This window comes from Odontesthes bonariensis, chromosome 19 (assembly GCF_027942865.1).
Source record: "Odontesthes bonariensis isolate fOdoBon6 chromosome 19, fOdoBon6.hap1, whole genome shotgun sequence".
In the NCBI taxonomy this organism is placed as follows: Eukaryota; Metazoa; Chordata; class Actinopteri; order Atheriniformes; family Atherinopsidae; genus Odontesthes; species Odontesthes bonariensis.
Window position 1 is genome coordinate 12061516 of NC_134524.1, and position 19368 is coordinate 12080883.

General features: G+C 39.2%; 1 protein-coding gene across 1 annotated transcript in view; it reads right to left on the reverse strand.

Moving 5' to 3' along the window:
* Window positions 1–432: 432 nt before the first annotated feature.
* The window catches only part of LOC142368457 (phospholipid-transporting ATPase ABCA1), a 157787-nt gene continuing 138851 nt past the window's right edge, over window positions 433–19368 (reverse strand). The window contains exons 48-49 of the mRNA XM_075450631.1: window positions 9825–10068; window positions 433–2770 (exon numbers count right to left, since the gene is read on the reverse strand). Coding sequence (XP_075306746.1) covers window positions 2642–2770; window positions 9825–10068 — 373 coding nt within the window. The 3' untranslated portion in view covers window positions 433–2641. The remainder of the gene's footprint in view (window positions 2771–9824; window positions 10069–19368) is intronic.

Genomic DNA, 19368 nt, shown 5'->3' on the forward strand with positions numbered 1-19368 from the left:
TATAAGCCACATTCACTCACTCACACACACAGCACATTTAAGTCCACAAGTTACAGGCTACACAGTGCTTTTTTTCCTCACCAATATATGCATCTTAGGCAACGTGGGGTTTAGTGTCTTGGTTTGGAGAAACGGGCGATCAAATTTCCGGCCTTCCGATTGGGAGACAACAGCTCTTCCTCTTGAGCTACAGCAGCCCAAAATGAATAATTAGTGGACAGACTCCTCCAAATGGAGTAATGGAAATTAATTTGCAAAAACAACTGGTTGGACTTCAGGGACACTAGCTTCGAACTGGCTCTAAAGGCATAATAAATAGAGAGCCCACACACAATGAAAGTGTCTGTTTGATAGTTTAATGAGAAAATGAATTCATTCTCAGACAAAATTAATTCATTCTCAGACAAAATGTCTTTGGTTTTGAGATGGAGTCACTCCACTAAATGTGAAATAAAATGCCTTTCCTAGTGTGGTACAGTCTGTATTCTGGCATCCCATAGACTTAAAGTGAAGGCTGTAGGAGAGACTGCAGTTAAAGGCTACACTCAAAGAGACAGATGGAAAATAGTGAAACGAAAGACAAGCAAATAGGGCAGCATTTAGAAAGTTAAACTAAAGAGCCTTTCAAATTGGGACCCAAATGTCTCATGTGACAAATATGGCAGCAAACAAACATTAATTCTGAGTTGCATTAGAATTTGTTCAAATGTTTAATCACTTGTCTTGGCAAAGCAGTAGTCAGTACAAATAGGAGTCATTATTCTTTACAACAGACATAATAAAGCATTGTGAGGACTTAGCAGAGAATACAAATTATGTTAAGCACTGAAAGTAAACCAGAAGTATGTTGGAAGCATATGAGGTTTTATTAAGTTTCTGAAAGAAGGGGAGACAAACGGTATCGCTCAACGACAATATCTCTCAGTTTTGAGGTGTTTGTGAGGCCATAAATTTAAATGTCAAAGGAAAGTTTTAAGTAAATCCAAAAAATAAATGTTTTATGTGTTTATTGTATACAAATTGTAGCTTTCCATTTGCTAAGTTCAGACACACAAATTCAGACTTTTGAATTTCAAGTAACTCTCAAAATGCTGGCATTTAAATAGGTTGGGAAGGCATGTGTTTGAGCAGAAGTGTGAAAGATGAATTTCCTTTGCTTCAAAGAAGGAAATGCACAGTTCATGCCGACTAGCTTACAGTGGCAACCTAATGATGCATGCACAGTTAAACAAAATCCCTATCCTCGTTCATGTGAGATACCGAAGCACTTAATAAACCAGCTAACTGGCAATTTGTATATTTTTAAAAAAACATTTATGTGAAATGACATTTTGCTCGCTTTGATTGTAAAATTCTGCGCTTGAGGGGGAATAATTGCAATCTCTGGTACTGGTCTGAAATGGTTACTCATTGATTAAAAAAACTAATACAAGCATGTCAAATTATGAAGCCACTGAGCAGAAAGAGTGATCAGTACAATAAAAAAAAAAAATCTGCATTTAACGCATCATCAAAAAAGCTCTAAACAGTGGCATCTGTAAACTTTTGAATGCGTACACAGGATGTTTCCCCTTCCTTGCAGACTTGACATGTTTTGACAACTTTGCATTCACGGCTGTAACCTCGGAGTCTGTCACTGAACATCACTTGCAATTAATCAGAAGCTAATTCGAACATCCAAAGCCAACATATCTGTTTACATCCCACCGATATTTGTAATGCCTGGCAGAAAAGACAATTTGAGTTTGACAAACTGCTGTCTACTGTCTGTCAGTGTCTTTGGTGCCAAAAGACTCTTACATTAGTTGCTTTTTTTGTTTATCATCAATGGATGCAACAGCAGATGTAAACAGCTGATAAAACCTTTAAACATAAGTAACTCAAAATATTGCAAGTATAGCTTGAGGTATCCAATGTGCTGTACAATATGAGATGCTTACATTGTAGGGGATGATTTGGCCCTTACCCATACTGAGGTATATATAGTAATATATGTCTCAAAACAAAACAGAACTATGTCATCTTAGATTTTTAACCGCTCTGAAATAAGACGGTCCACCAATGTGCAATATTTTTTCTTTAGACTTGAAAATGTCTAAAATCCAGTTGGATTTTTCAAGGATTTTACATGAATCTGCCTCTTCATTGGCCCAAGACACACAATTCCAGAAAGCCCAAGCAAAGTTCTGTAGGATTCACACTTGTGAATTTTTGTAGAAGGCAACAAGACCTCAACTGCGTGCCTGGAGAATCCCATTCAACACGACCGTTGACTCGTTAATTCACATGTTTTAATTCATAGAGATGGCTAATCTTGCGTAGAATGGATCACAAAACAAAACATTAAATGTCTACCCGCTTTTTAAAATGTGTAACAAGTTTTGAAGACTCTCGCCCATTGACTGCTGGGATAGGCTCCAGCCCCCCCCCCGCGACCCGACCGACGGATTCAGCGGTATAGATAATGGATGGATGGAAGTTTTGAAGACCAGCTAAGGCACAATAGAGAGATTTAAAGTCAAATATTAAACTTTGTTCAGGGTTGGAATTAATTGTCATTACCAGTGAAAACACACACACATTTTTACTTATTCAAAATATATTGCTGCCCAACTGTAAGTGCAGTGCATTTCTTCTTCCATTAAACTTTCTCTGCTTCTTGGGTGGTCTTCAGAGACTTCAGCGGCAGCTCATTCGATATGTCCACTGGGTTGTAATAAGCCCGGGCCTCATCCTCCCCATGCTGTTGCCTTGCAAAATTCACAAAGACCTGGAATATAAATGAGAAGAAGATGGTGCTTAACAGCAAAGTCAAATTTAAAAACATAATGATATCTCAAGGAGCGAGCTGAAAGGCCCGAGGACATTTCTTTATTCATCTCATTTTTGCTCTCCCTCTCCTTCTGCCTTTTAAATAAACAGAAATAGCGATACAGACAACAGGGTGCATGCGAATGAGTTGCCAGACAAGGGCTATGAGGCATGGAGTAAGCGCCTGGACTCACACAGTGAATGTCAGTTTGACATCTTTGACCAGCTGAGAAAGAGAATAAAACAATCATTCTTCTCTCCGTGATGCCCATTTAATGTCGGACAAAATCAATCCTATGGCTTTCTTATAAACCCGTGTGTATTTCATTGTGCTGTAAACACCAGCGTAGTGCAGGCTTTCGTCCGCCCAGCATTAGCTGTAAAATTACACAAAAACTTTTACTCTGCAGAGAAAAAGCAGCAAAGAGGATCGTATAAAATGATAAGAGCATTGCTTTTTCATTAAACGAATTTCATCGCTGTGTGAATGTAAAAGGACATGTGATTTACTAGATTGCATTTAAAAGCTCAATGGAAAAAAATAAATCAAAAAAATGAAGTGGCGTCATCCCGACCAGTTCCATCACAAACTACTCAGAGTTTCTATTAATTAAATCCTTCTCTAAACCTACAAATGTGCTCAAGTAAATGGCAAATAAACAAATGCAATGGGACATAAATGAACAGTTGTAAGCATCAGTATTCGACTGGACTGAGAAACATTTTGTTTTTGGGAAGCTCAGATGATAACAGAGGGATGAGCTGCTCTTTTTAAATAACTACTTAATATAATCCGAATCAAATCATCAACACTAATGTGAATGTCTTCGATGATACATTTCAACAATAATGGCCATACATTTTTGACATTTTCTGTGTTTACAGCTGGGAATATATTACATTTCAATGGGACATTTGGGCATCAGATTTTTCCATTGCTAATATAATGGCCTATCTTTATATGTATTATACAGCACATTGAAAATAAACAGTGTCACTTTTCAGAAGTACACAGTTTGCAATCAAGTTAAATTGGACAAGCTATATAAATGTGACGTAGCCAGAAGGCAACTCTTTTTTTTCTCTCATCACAAAGAGAGAAAAAAAAACAACCGGAATGACCCTCTCCAAATAATAATCGAATTAACAAGTATAATAAAAACAGGGAAAATGTGAAGAATGGACAGACTAGGGAGAAATCATTAGACTACACTGCTCTTTAAAATCTCCCACAGGGTCAAACTCATGAATCAAATTATGCTAACAAGAGATTCATACATGGGTGCTTAAACATGGAGCAAGTGCAGTAAGTGCATCATCATTATCCAGTTAGGGAAAGCAGTTAAAGCTTTGCCAGACATTTATAGTATTTTCTTAAAATAAACTCATACTGTCAGTACAGTCCCAACAATCAGGTGATTATATTTTCATAGCTTATATCAAATAACCCCTTGTATTTTTTTTTGCATCAACAAAAAAAATGGACACAGAGTAAAGTTGGGTACTACAAAGTCGTAGAGCACCTAGAGCACGACTTGTTACTCGGCAACTGAGGAGAATCAGTGGATCAGTGATCAGTGGAGGAGAAGCTTGAGTCATTTTTACACCTCACGCTCATCTGCCAAGAAATGTTAATTACTTGCAGTGTTGAGAAGTCGAGTTCATTTGACATATTTCAGAGACCAGGCTAAAAGTTATCATGTCTCTACCTTTTCTTGTATTCCCAAGACTAAAACCACAAAGAAAAGAAATAAGTCCCAGGCACTCAAAAGTAGAACAGGAAGAAGGTATAAATAAAAAGCCTTTAATGACTTTGGCTAATCATAATAAAATGCCAACATGTTTCAACCACCACCGTGGTCTTCATCAGGGCAAAAATCGTGGATTTCCCTACCCCATGAGCACCACTTTGGACTGTTTGTGATACACCTGAGCGCCGGGTTGACTTCTCTCTTTTTACTAAAACCACAAACTTTGGTCAAGCACAAAAAACAGTCTATTGAATTTCAATTTAGATTGAACCACATATGTTGTGGTTCCTAGCCAAAGTGCTACTTAGGTGTTGGAAAGCAACAGCACGCTATCTTGTAACTGAGGAGCAAGCTACTCCTGCACACTCCAGCCCAAGGCTAAAGTATGCTTCTGTGTGTATAATGTCATACCATCAAGGTCAGTGTTGTCAAGGCATCTTGTCAGGGGAGAATGAGTAAGGGGGTAAGAATGACAGTAGCAACAAATACACTCTCTGCCCATCTCTCTTGGCCTCTGACCCTGCCACTGGCTGATACTGGCTTGATATGCTGAGGCACGCACAGCATTAGATATTCCTTCAAGGCTGTGTTGTATTTCAACAGAATTTCTAAGTGCTGTTTGTGGTGAACTTTCTGTAAGATCCCTAGTTTGAAAGAACTTTATTGATGCAGCATTTCTGACTAAGAAAACCAAGGTAAATTCATCTTGTGCTGTGAGGTATGATTATTTCCTTAAGTTCACTCTCTGTATTTAGCCAATCATCCGTTCATGACGTGAACATTATGCACCAGTGCTGCTGAGAGTTTTCTTATAACAGATGGATACAGGGACTAATTACATTATAGAGGGTGCATTCGGTGTTTCTTTGGTGCCTATTGAGGCATAACTCAGGAGGGGAAGGACTTGAATCACTCAATTAACCTCGCAGAGTGTAAAATGTATATGTGTATATATATTTAAAGCAATACTATGTAACATTTCTACCTTAAAATAACAGCTTAAAAAAAATTGTGAGGCTAGAATGAGTTTTATTTTACGATTGGCCTGTCTCCTATGCCCTTCGGGGGTCTGAGTTGGAAAAACTGCGCTATGTAACTTTGCTGGACCGGCCCGGGAGCTGAGCGGAAGTACTTCGACTTGCTTTCTGGCACAACTACCGCAAGAACAAATAGACCCCTCTCACGCTCCCAGGTACACTTGATTACTCTTACCTTCTCGGTCGACATAGCTTGCACCTTCTGACTCCTTGCCGGTTCGTCAACAAACGTGAAACGTGAAAGCAAAAGGGTGTTGTATTTACGACAGTGTAACCGTACATTACCTCCAAGCCTGTAGGGGGAGCTCCATAATGGGCTTTTTGAGAAGTTACATTTTATTGCTTTAAATGCAGAACATGTTAGCTACATGTTCACACTCTGTCATTTACTATTCGAAAAAAAAGATAGTTGAAGGATTTTTACTGTGTAGTTGATTAGAGATAGAGAGTGGAGGCAGGGGAGTGGGGTGGTATTTGCATAAAATAACAATTCTTCATAATCATCAAGTTCCCATTAGTAGGCACGAGTTAATTTGCCTAAATATTACCAGGTACAGTATGAAACAAAGCTTCAGAATAAAAAATGTTGGCATTTACTTTTCTGCACATCATGGGTATTTGTGATGTCAACTTTTGGGAAGAGAAACTCAGTTTTAAGTCATCCTGGGGATCGTGCAGTCGTTATGGAGACTTTGTAGCTGGTTTGTACGATGTGCTTATGAAAGCTAGGAAAGCTGCCGGAGCATTGTCGTCTGCACCGGTGCCTGGTGTGTCGTAGAGGTTCCATTGCTAATATAATGGCCTAGAGGTTCGGTAAAGTTGAGATTACATATCTGTGGGCGACAGACACTTGACAGTTTTTTTTAAAATCTTTTTATTTTTATTTCGGTGACATGCCAGATGGTTTATTTTACACATCCATCTAGGAAGTCTCCTTTAGAAACTGAAAAGCAGAGCTATTCTCAAAATACTTTTCCGCTGATCGGATTAACCATCTGTCAAAGTCACTTCAACTTCTACCACTCCAAATGAGGTAAGTGTTACTTATGAAACAATTAAAGGTTAGCAGCTGCCACTGTTGACTGCTGTTTAATTTAAAACCTACACGTTACTAGTAAAGAACTCCAACTGTTCTGAACATTTGTGTTGCGGCTACAAACCGATAGCTTAGATTAAGAAGGATTTACTCACAATTGTGATCATGCGGCTCTAATGAAGTTCAATGCTTCTAAAATCAAGTTTAGACATACACAATTGATACTTTACGTCCACCTTAACAATCTGATATTGCAACTATCATAAATCCAGCAGATAGTTGGTAAAAACAGCATTCACTTGGAGCCTTGTGTCTGGCAACGAGATTATCATCCGTATAAAATTAGTGTCACACAACTGTTGTGCTTTGATACACACACACGCGCAAAAAACATTCAAGATAAGATGAACTTCCAAAAAGCAAGTCTGCTATAATGTTTTAACTCCTTTCTGGAGTCATTCAATTCCTCCCACCTTTTTTTTCTTTTTTTTTTGTTTCCCCTCATTGTCAACATTAATGCGTTATAAGTATCATCACTTTCTGCGTTGAGAAAAATGCAGTGTTGAGAATTTCCTCAAGATATAATTTAACTGTATCAGTTGGGCATGGCAGAATAGATAGAGCAGGATCAATACTTTCATACTCAGATGTAATCATTGGGTCGAGATTCCTGAAAATAAAGATACATGTCACATAATAGTAAAAGAAGAAAAAACAGCTGTGTGACTGTTTTGCTCTTATTCAAACACACTTCAATTTGGCTCTGTGAACCTATGCTGTCTGCTTAAACATCTGGAGGAGGTATGTCAAGATAAACTCCTAACAACACCTTACAAACAGGGCAGTAATGTAGGCACATCAGTTCTGCTTGGAACAAGCAGCTTAGTAAGGTTTGTTGCCCATTTTACGTGCCTTTTGGTTTGGACTGACTCCTCAACAAATATTTTCTTTGCTTAGTGCTTCATTGTGTTCATTAGCCTATGTAACAGTCAGTGGGGTTACATGGCACTGAAAGGATCAGATAATTGGCTAAATTAGAATGAGAATGAGTTGAGCAAGGGTAATTATCCTTGGATATATGGTGGTGAATGAATCGAATCAAACTCAGGCATTCGAGAAAATGGCGAACTTGACTTTCAACCGAGTAATCCGATCCGATCCAATTTCTTGTCAGATTAAGGTGTCTACATGCACTTAATAACTCAATCTTATTGTATTTTAGCTAATTATCCAATCCTTTCAGTGCCATGTTACTCCACTGACTGTCTTTCTTTTAGTGCAGCTGAAAAAAGGTCAATATGAGTGGAATCTGCTCCATTGCTGTTTTAATGACAATGTGAACCAATATCCAAATATTTAAAATTCCTAACACACAATGTGCTCCAAAAGACAGTTGAGAAAGTCACATTTTTCTTTTCAAATCTGCTCTCCACCGCCTTGGTGATCAGCATGAACGCCTGAGCCCTGGGCTGTGTGGATCAATATTAATTGTAGTGCAAGTTGGGTGTCATACCATAGGTCAAGGCTCCTCTCTATAAATCACCAGCTGAAAGGTGACTGTCTGGGTCTCCACAGGTTCTCGAGCCCTTCTGCTCCATGTTTTAAGACCGTGACCTCGTTGTCTAAGTATGATTTATTTACTGCCTCTGATCTGGTAAATATTGACCAGTGCAGAATGTGGGGCAAGTTGACACAACCGTTCAAAGAGAAATATGCAAGGTTAGAAGCTGTAGAATGCCTGAACACCAAATGATCTGTTAAGTAGAAACAGTGTTCTGTTAAAAGTCCTTCAGGGGAGATAAATTCTGACTGTAACTATTAGTTAAAACATTTAGCTTTCATGATTTTTTTTTTACTCTTTTAATGGAGGACTAAATGCTTCCTGAAAGGCATACTTTACATGAGGAATGCTGCCAAAAATGTCTTAATGTTGAAATATGGGCTGTGCACAAGGGGATCATGTTAATAAAATCATGATAACAAAATCCTTAATATCTCTGCGGTATTCTCTATCAGACATAATTTAGATAAAATACTGCTGTGACGATGTACAAATGACTCACTTCTATCTGTTTTTCCTTATTCACTCTAGCCATAGTCAAGCAGACCGATGACCTTTCCACACCCGCGAGAGGTCACTTTCACCTCCCGTCTGGTCATCTGCTGCTGAGATAATGGAGGGTTTGCGAGACCAGACACAACTGTGCTCACCACTGAGTGCCTGATTGTATCGGGTCTCAGAGGCCACGAGGAAAACACAAAGTGAAGTCTATTTCACCAGTCAGGTGTAGCAACTGGGCTGGGGAAAAAAACATGGTATTGCCGCTGTAGCTTTTTATATTTTCAGTCCAGATTCGTAATCAATACTTGGTGCTGGCAGTATCATGGCAATACAAACTGAGCTTGGTCCTCACTGGTGAACCTGACAGCATTAATATTAGACAGCGTGCAGACAACATTGGAGCTATGAAAGTTTTTCATACCTGATCAGACTTGCATTAAAATAGGGCACTTAAAATGCACAATGTATTGATTGATGGCCTAATGATCCATTAAACTGAGCTACCATTATATATAAAAAAACAAAAACAAAAACAAAAACCTCTAAAATTGCCCATGTCAGAGGAGAAATTTGGAGTCAAACCATCTCTCATGCTTCAGGCCAAAAAACAGCTAAAACCAATGTTTTGTATTCAAGCACAAACAGAAATTACTGAACAGCTCAAAGCCACTATTTGTTTATCAAAATACACAACCGAAAACTTCCCCCGAAAGGTTTGAGAGTGACTCTGGCATCCATACTGCTAAATTTAGATAATGGAAAATCTATCATCGCTGATGCATTAACTTCCCTGCAGATAGTAAGTGGTTCTTATCTGCGCCTCTTCAAGTATTTACAGGGGAAAATGTCAGTAATTTATGTGAAAAATGCAGAGAATTAGGTCCTGAAAAATGAAAACAAAGAAAAAGTCCAGTTTATTCAGAGCTCAACTGAAAAAGCCTGATGATTAGCCATAACTCTGAAGCAGTAATTTCTCCATAGTACTTCCGAGTATGAACAAGCCTTTAAATGCTGTTATCCCTTCACATAAATTTCTAAGTTGAAGGTAAAGGTATATGGATGGACTCAACAAATTGAAATTGGGATTAAATGAGCACTAACATGTATCCAATGTTCTTTGGTCTCACCTGATCCAGAGTGGTCTGGGACACAGAGTAGTCACCCACAGCCAGTCTCTGCTGATGGCTGGTGAACTGGCTGAAGATGTTGGCCAAAGCTCCTTGTGTGTATGGGAGCTGGTACTGGAGTGTGTTGTGGTGCTTCTCCTTGAGGATGCTGCCTGGAAAAGTCAGCTGGATGAAGTCCTCAACTGGCTTCAGTTCAGGAGGGGAGCCACCAACTCTCACAATCACTGTGTAGCCATCACCAAATCTAGAACAGAGACCACTATAATTAAGCATTTGATACAACATAAAACTGCAAACAATCATGCAAGTGCCAAGGACAGTGCACAGTGAAAATGAGTACACCCCCTGTGAAAAATGACATTTTATACCATAATTAAATGAAAAAAAAACAATATATCGCAAACAATGCATTTATGATGTTTATTAACCTATGCTCTTACATTATGACTCAAGCCGAAAGGTGAAAAGAATCCTTCAATTACATTTTTTTCTGTTTTCGTGAAGGTGGGGGGGAGCAAAAGTGAGTACACCCCACAACAAACACAACTATATTCAGTATATTTAGTACTTTGTATGGCCTCCATGATTTGTAATGACAGCCCCAAGCCCCTTGGCATGGAATGCACAAGTTGACAGCATTTGGCTACACCAGTTCCATCTTTCTTGAACCTTTGAACCACTTTTGCAACCGTATTCTTACTGATAAGTAAGGCTTTGCTTATCTTCTTGTATCCTTCACCTCTCTTGTGTAAAATAATAATCCTCTTTCTCAGATCCAGAGACAATTCCTTGCCATGAGGTGCCATTGCTGACAGCAGGAAATGGGAAGGGGTGGTTTGCTTTAGATAACAGCCTTTTGTAGCCAACTTCCTAATTAACACCTGTGTAACGACTAATTAGACTCACCTGTAGTTGATTGTTTGTTCAGGTCCACATTGGGAGCCTAAAAACTTGCTTTACTCAGAGACCTTAAGTGGGGTGTACTCATTTCTGCAACACACTAATTTTACAAAAGCTGAAAAATATATAATTAAAGTTATATTATTAACCTTTGTTTTAAGTTGAAGAGCTCAACAGGGCCTGTGTTAAACTTAGTATGTGCACATTTTGGAAATATATTTTTGTTTTCCCTGTCGTATAGTATGAAATGTTACTTTTCACAGGGGGTATACTCATTTTCACTGTGCACTGTAGCTCACAGCGTGTAATCTAAATGAACTCTTGAAACTCTTTCTTTATTTCCATAGTCAGGGCATGGAGTCAAGGATAACAGGGTGGTGTAATGCATGAAAGAACCAGGCCGGTTAGAATGAGAGAAATAAATAAATTACTCAGAACATAATTGCGCTCAGCCATTTCGAGCTCCCTGCGTGTGATGAGCTGGAGAAGCAGGTGAGTCGCACACAGCTGAGTGCAAAAACAACTTGACTTCTTTGATACAAGCTGCAAGGTGAAGAATAAAACATCCCTAGTCTTATTCCTCAGCTTAGAATAAACATAATCAACTGTACTAAATATAGAGGGAGGCATCAAGTTGAATCAACCAAGAGAAACAAAAAACAGAAATATATTTGAACCAAGAGTGATTATTATTTTAGAAGCCCTCCCATGGTTAATAGAGTAAGAATGGGAACAACTGCATTTCAGAAGCTCCTACTGCCACAGAGCAACAGCCTGAACTCAACGAACTAAAACTAATACTTTTGGATGCATTAAATGTTAAGCTTGTTATGTGAAAGAGGCAACTTGTAGGGATGAATCCACAGAGAAATGTTACCAAACTCAGGTCAACTGAGCTCTGCAGTCTTCTAAAATATTTTATGTAATTGTTTTGCTTTTAATGCTTCCAAGTTTAGTATTATAGTTCAGTCTTACTGCTCTTTTCTACCTTGCTTTAATCAGCAGGGGAGAGCTTTTTTCAGCAAACAAGCTGTGACAAACCAACTATTCTTGATCCCCTCAGCACCATATAAAAAATGCAATGTAGCTGAACACTTAGCAGCTGATGGCACAGCTGCATTTGACTCAGTAAGCGGTGAAGAACAAAATGGAGACAAAGGCAAATCAGTATTGTAATGACCTCTAATAAGCATTAGGAAAGCAGAATTTTAGTGTTTCCTAGTGAGGACAGAAGCAGTAGTTGTCGTAACCAAGGAGAAGGATAAAAACAATAATTATGAAGGACATTCACTAAAGCAAAATAGAAAGAACTCTTCTTCTGCAGTTACTTTAATTTCAGATATTATGTCATATCTTAGAAGATATCAATCGGTCATAAGAGTTTGTATCAAATGTATCAAATACAGCGATTGCAACCAGGATACTGACACAAAGTGCCCAAGAACTATCAATAACACACAAAATGATCAACACAAGAAGCATGTCTATTGAATAGGTAAAGTGAAGTTGTAAAAAAAGTTTCTGTTGTGTTTCTTTCAAACGAGTGACTGCGGCAGGGGCTGGTGTCAGTGTTGTGGGGACAGAGTTTATTCAGCCATCTCGTCAATAATGCAAACAGAAGCTCTTTGGAGAGTGCTGGGAAAAGTGAACTGATTGTACATCTGAGATGGTGTTGATATATTCTTGCTCATGTGAAGAGCAACTGACTGAATTCATATTATTGTGTTTAGTTGCACCCTATTATTGCTTTAAATTATCTTGATTTTCTCCCAGGTGATTTTGCAGTCTGAACAATGATGGTTACTCTATGGATATCAGCTCATGTTCTCTTACCTCATATTAACTTTAACCAAAAGCCTCGTCTGTCATCAATTACAAATACCAATGCAGAGTACATAGTATAAGCATGCTCCATTAAACAGTGAATATTTGACCACTGAAAACATGAACTGAATATCAAAAGGCAACATGGGTAAAACTTTACAATATAAACATCATCTGAAACAAAATATTGTCAAAGATGAAAATGGAACACAGCAAAGCTCTAAAGTTAACTAGCATTCTGCATCTCTGAATGTGTGCCATGTCTGTTGAGCACCAAATAAACTCTGTGCCTTGTTTTTCTGTCGTTAGCACTCTTATGACCCATTGTTTTCTGCCTAATTAATTCCCTAATGTTGGGTTTACTCTCAGAAATGTCCATTGTGGCTGGTACTGAGCTACATGCAATGAGAGGCAGAGGCTCCCTTAGTGGCAATTAGAGATATGGTGAATAAACTGCAGGCCTACATGATCCCAAAGGGAGTGAGGGAGGAAGTGAAACACTGTGCTACTACAGAGAAACACAATGAATGAACCGCATGGGCAGCAGAGTTAAAACACAACCGCTTGAAGTTAAAGAGCCACAGTGAGCCAATAATGTAACTCTGTATTGTATATGGGAATTATTATTCACTACTCATCTCAATTAAGAATTTACAAGTGGTTTTTCTGCTTCTTTTAATTCTGGATCTTCTCAAAGCTCAATAAATGGTAGGTCTGAACTCACTACTACTACTAAACTTGACTTTTCTTAACCTTACGTCCGAACAAGCAGTTGAAGGTTCAATGATTAAATGTCTGAAGTGGATGAAGATAAATCAAAGAAGGCTGATAACTGACTCAACCACCTGCTACAGGTACATCAATGCCCCATACCCACGGTGCTCTGCCTCGAGATCAATGATTGGTACATGTGGGAATATAACAGCGACAGGGATGTTAGAAAAAAAAAAAAAAAAGTGAAAAGGCCAACGGTTGTTTAGGGTCCACTGTGAATGAAATTAAGCATAACTGCAATACAGCGTGTTCACCACAGACTTAGTTAATCCACATTAACACAGCAACATGTGGTGGTGGTCAACAGCTTAACCATTGAACACTAACAGTTTATGGGTGGCTTAAAAATATCAGCATGTTATATTGCCTAGACTCAGTCATCAGTACACTCTTATTTACAAGGCTAAAGTTAGTCTGCTTTGTCCTCATTTACATAAATCCAATTTTTGCATGGTGCAAAAATTGCTCAAAACTAAAGAAGTATCAATTCAGTCAAAGAAATTTTATATGACTTACCGTAGAGGCAGATTTTGAAAGATGTATATGAGATTGATCCTTTTTGACCTCGGCTTTTTCTGACATGAGGAATTTAACTTGTGATTGTAGATTTTATCGGGAATTCTCGTTTCTCCTTTCATTTTGTGTAAACCTTGTATATTTCTTGTGCATTTTTCAAATGTCTGTATGTGTGGTGTGTTGTAACTGTGTTGATACAGCTGTCATGGTCAGGATACTCTTGCAAAAGAGATATTTGCTCTCAGTGAGGTTTTTATTTTTCCTGGTTAAATAACCATGATAAATATCGGCAGATGGACAACTTGTCATACTTTTACTCCACATGCAACAGAGCTCTGAAGTAACTACACTATCTGGCTATTTTCAAAACAAAAATGTTCATGATCAATATTTGAAAAAAAAAGTCATATTTTATTGTGCACAATATTGATATTGGCTCGGTGGTTGTTCTAATGTGTACAACTGTGAATTTATTTCCTTTTAAGAATTAGTAACTTTGGATAACAAACATGCTTTTTATTCAAAATGAAGGAATCTTGGGCTGCTTTACAAGCCCCAAGGGTGCTGTTATTTTCTTTAGCTTCTTTAGGGAAACAAGTGTTTTCTGATCAATCCCTGCTATCAAAAATGAATATCATCGGGCTTCCTTCCTCTATAGTTGTATAATGGCAAGCAGTTGTGTGCCAGGGCAAAGCTGAATATGAGACACAAAGCATTTTAATTCTGTTGATTCTGATTAGTTTATTATTTGTTACAACTTATGATATTTCAAATTTTATTCCAGCAGCAAACAACTGTCTATTATCTGAAGATACATCATTGTTTCGATGTTCTTCCCAGTGTGGGCAGCCTCTGTCCCCTGCGCACCTAATTTTTCCTGCTTTTAAGCTCTTTATCAGCATTCAGGACAGCTGTAAAAGTCTCTTTTGGAGCATGAAAAAAAAAAAGTGGCTTTTCCTTGACTTTTTGTGGTTAAAGTAACTTTCATAAAGAGATAAATACAATCTGACCCCAAGGAGGTCAGATATAGTGAAGTACTTCCTGGGCTCCAAGTTAGGCTTCACTTTCAGGTTTGGGCTTTTGTGGCTTACTTTTGGTTTGATTTGGACTTCGAGCCTGCTGCTCTACCGTGGGACCGTGTGGTTATTCAAAGCTGTACATTACACCTTGCATTGAATTCTGCCTTTTCTGGGGTTAACAACATTCACAGGCAATGTAGAAACTGGCATCTTTTAGCAGTAGAGAGTGTTACAGCAACATGTCAAATATGAGCTGATTTAAGCCATTTGTATGAAATTTGAAGACAGCACCAGTATGAACAACTAAATATCCCTTTTGACCATCTTCCACAAATAAAGGACACATTTTACATGAAACATAAATGGAACACGTCTCCTGTCATGTAATACCTATTTTGGGATTTTTATAAGATGCAACAGACTAATTAAACACTACTACCACACAATGTCACAACCATCCATGCAAATCAAGCTTAATTAGACATCCAATCAAGGCTATGACCATAATTGCCTTATGTTAGTCATGGCCGCCAGCTTAGGAGATATTCTTTGTCCAAACACTGACAGTTCAACCAAGATGCAAAAACACTCCTGCAAAAATCCAATACAGCAAGGAAGCATTGCAGAGAAACGGTTTGGCGAGTTTGGGCAGAGCGTTGGTAATGAACGGCTGCTTGTCAGAGACAGTAAAAGGCCTTATCAATTAGCTTCCCCTCATTCACTCCCCCCTGCCTGCCGTTTATTTCCTTTCTTGCTGCAGCAACACAAGAACTCTAGGCAGGATTTTGAGAAAAATGTCTTTCTTTCACATGCTCATATTTTACTCTGCCTCTGTATCCACAACAAAACAAGTTCTTTCATGCTGGACACACGGTCTGTTTTGGCATCCTCACATAAACTCTGTGTGTTGGGAAAAGTCACCGTGAATGTCAATTATAGAGCCTGCACTGCTTCACGTTGGTCAGAATAGCACCTTATGCTTGAAACAATAAGTCAGCTTTTAAAGGGTGATTTGAAAACTACGTAAAAACAAGATTAGAAACTTGAGCTTGATTACAGCCTGAGAGAAAATAATGAATAGATTACATTTACAGTTACAATGGCAGACATTCTTAACTAATCCTTTCAAAATATTTTACGACTGATACGATACAGCTGCTCAACACAGTATGGTAGAGCCAGTATAATTTCTGTGCTGCAGTTTTCTCTTTTTCATTTTCATTATTCTGCCTCAATCTTCTCCTTCAGCCTGGTCTGCTGAAAAGTCATTCTTCCATGTAATTTAAAACAAACAGCCAGACACAGATAAGGGCAAGACAGGCAGAAAATAATTCGGTTGCCTTCCTTCATCAGAGGGAGTGTAGAAAGGTCACCCTCACCACTGCCAAACCTTGTATTTGTGTACACAGGGGGAGGGCGAATGCAGGACAAGGGGTCACAGTATGACTTGGGTGGTCTGACGCTTTGATCAAGCAGGAAGTCATCCAAAAAAATTCCTTAGTTCCTGTAGGGTGTGCTGATAGAGCTCGTGGTGGAGACTGCAGTGTGTGATGGGGTGGATGGATGGATGTTGTCCAATCACTGAAGGACAGTCTTGAGGGCGTTCATGAATTCGTGTTGCAACAAATATGATACAGAAATTACAACCCCCATTACAAAACTGAAAGGTTGTGACAGTATTTAGAATGTAAATGAAAAAAATAAAGAATGTAATGATTTGCAAATCTCATGAGTCACAGAAAACAGCAAATGTTGAATGCATGACAACTATCTACTATCAAATATGAGTTAGGTATTAGCTCAGCTTGAATTTGTTGGCAGCAGAACATCTCACAAACGTTGGCAACACAAGGAAGGAAAAGTAAGTGGCACTAAAAAAAATTCTTACAAGATTGTGCATTGAGAATGTTGATGCAGTCTGTAAGCACAACTTAAGCAATGATAAAAGTAAAATCTCTTTTGGATCAGAGTTTGAAACAAATTAAACTTCCCACAAGCTTTCATTCATTGAATGAAGACAGATCTCAAACATACAACACATATACAGTGCACCATCTATATCTGTCAATGTTTTAAATGTCTTAATTACACCTGCGATGCTGATGCATTGTAAACCACAAAGAGAATTGTTTTGCCATTCATCTCAGTGGGTGACAAGCACTTAAATGCAGTAAACTATTTAGTTAATGGCACACCTGCAGAGCTGACATACAGGGAGTGGGAAGGAGTTTATTGGACTTCTCAACGTCAACTTGAGGGGAATTGATCCAAACTTTTAGACACCACACTTGTAAAAACTCCAGCATCCACAGTGCATTACCTTAATGCATTAAAGTCACTTTACACCCCACTTTTATATCATGACGTGCTTTAAGCAAGGAGAAAATAAGACTCCAGGCTGTGAGCTCTACTTACTCTTTACTCTATGAAGAGAGGATATGAATGATATCAATCACTGAGAAATCCTGCCGTGGCTAGTGGGTGTCCTTTCTAACTGACAAGATTATAGGAGATCTTTGAAGCTGCTTTTATTGGTTCTCCACTTCATTTGAGTTTACTTAACACCTGGGAGCTTTCATATGAGCACACTACAAAACACTACAAAAAAAAAAAAAAACATTAACAGCCTCCTGTGCATTTTTTTGGTTATTTATTACCCTCCTTCTCCATTAGCCTTTCATAAATTCCTAGAAGTGTGATTGATTTGAGGGCCTCAACACTGGCAGTGGTAAAAGGGATGTCTTTAACAGCTATGAAGGAAGACAACAAAGATGCTTCTTAAAATGGCTGCCCTACTTCTCAGAATGCACTGCCTAAACCAAATCTCCAGTCCCTTTCAAATGATGACCACCTCTCTAGTGGTGTAAATGGGCTATTTGGGCCCATTTGGGACCTGGCTGATACACCAGGCTGGGTTGTTAAAGCTGCAGAGGGCATTTCAGTGATAAATACACACTCACCAGCAAACTAAAGGGGGCAGCACAATCAAGGACTTGGGTGGTTGGTTTGAAAGACTTTCCACCTGGAAGTACAGACAGGGTAGGACGGACAATGAGGGTCGTATGGTGTAGGTTTTCGAAGGAGAGCAGTTGTAGGAGGAGGTATTACAGGTATTGCATATAAGCAGTAGGGGGTCAAAATGTGAGAGCTGCCCCTGTGGTGAGATTCTGCACTCCTTTTAGGGGCCTGTGATAAAAATGTGATGTACAGGTAGGGGGTGGTTGGGGAAGAACCGGTACCCCCTGCTTTGCAGGTCAGTTGCTCATGCAGTGCAACAATGGCGTGCACCACCTGCCTCTATCGCAATGCCTCCCCTGCTGTCTGATGGAACCCTTCCCATCTACAAACTGGCAACAGCTTGTGGAAAAAAATAAATAAATCAGCACTTTCCTTTTCACATTAAGAGGATGCATATATAATACTTTCTTTGTGTTTTAGGGGTGGCAGGGTGGCAGTGTCTGGGATACATGACAGCACAAACTTGTGGCGGGATAGTGACGAGAAAAGAAAATAGAGAAGACGTCCCTTAATTGCTTTTTCAGTCATTAACAGGGTCCCACACCTCATGAAACATTAATTACATTGAGCGCTGCAGAGATAGGGATGCTTAATTAGAAATTATTCACTGCGTGGTGAGAACATAGCTATAGTATTTCAGTGGTGTGTAAATTGTCTGGGTGAGATCTAAAATCAGAACGGCACCAAACTGTGTCAGATGCCATGGTTATCTGGTTTCTTCTCACTTGCTTGTCTTGTGAAGTGAGATTCCCTTTTACCTGATAGCAAGTGGAGTGAAGTAGGACATGTGTTAAACTGCCGTTCTCCTCCCATGTTTGCTGCTCCACCCCCGTCCCATCTCACCCCCTGCAGCTCCCATGGCTCTTACCTTTCCTATGCCTCCTGTGTACCTCATAAATTATTTACACCATCCTGCACTTGCCCCTACATTTGGGATGCAATTGACACAGAGAATCTGCCAATTACCCTAACATCTGGGAAGGACTGATTAGTACATCCCTCTCCACCCTCAGTCCTTTGCCTTTCAACTCTCCCTCTTTTTATAGCACCATCTACAGTCTACCTTTTATCTCTATGCAGAGATCTAAAAGCCAGGTTATTGATATGACATTAACACTCCAAATTGGAAATACCCTTGACACCGTCGCCTCCGCCTTGCTGTTCCAGGCATAACCCCTAATCCCCTGCACAACTTGAAAAATGGTCTGCTCCACCCTCTCATCCCAGGTGTATTGATCCTACTCTCCACAAAGCGATTGCCACAACATTTTTTTTGTCAGGAATGCCGCTCTTGGAGGTTTGTGTGGAATGTCCTTCCTGTTACAAGCTCACACAAAGGAGTGGTGATAATGGCAGCAGACTGTTCCTAAGGTAATGGATTGGCCTCACTGTTACATGCAGAGTACAATGCTGGCCTTGGGAAATGTCGCATGCATATCCGAGTGTGGACCAAAGTGTTAAGAGTTAACAGCATGGGATGTCTGTGAAGGAGA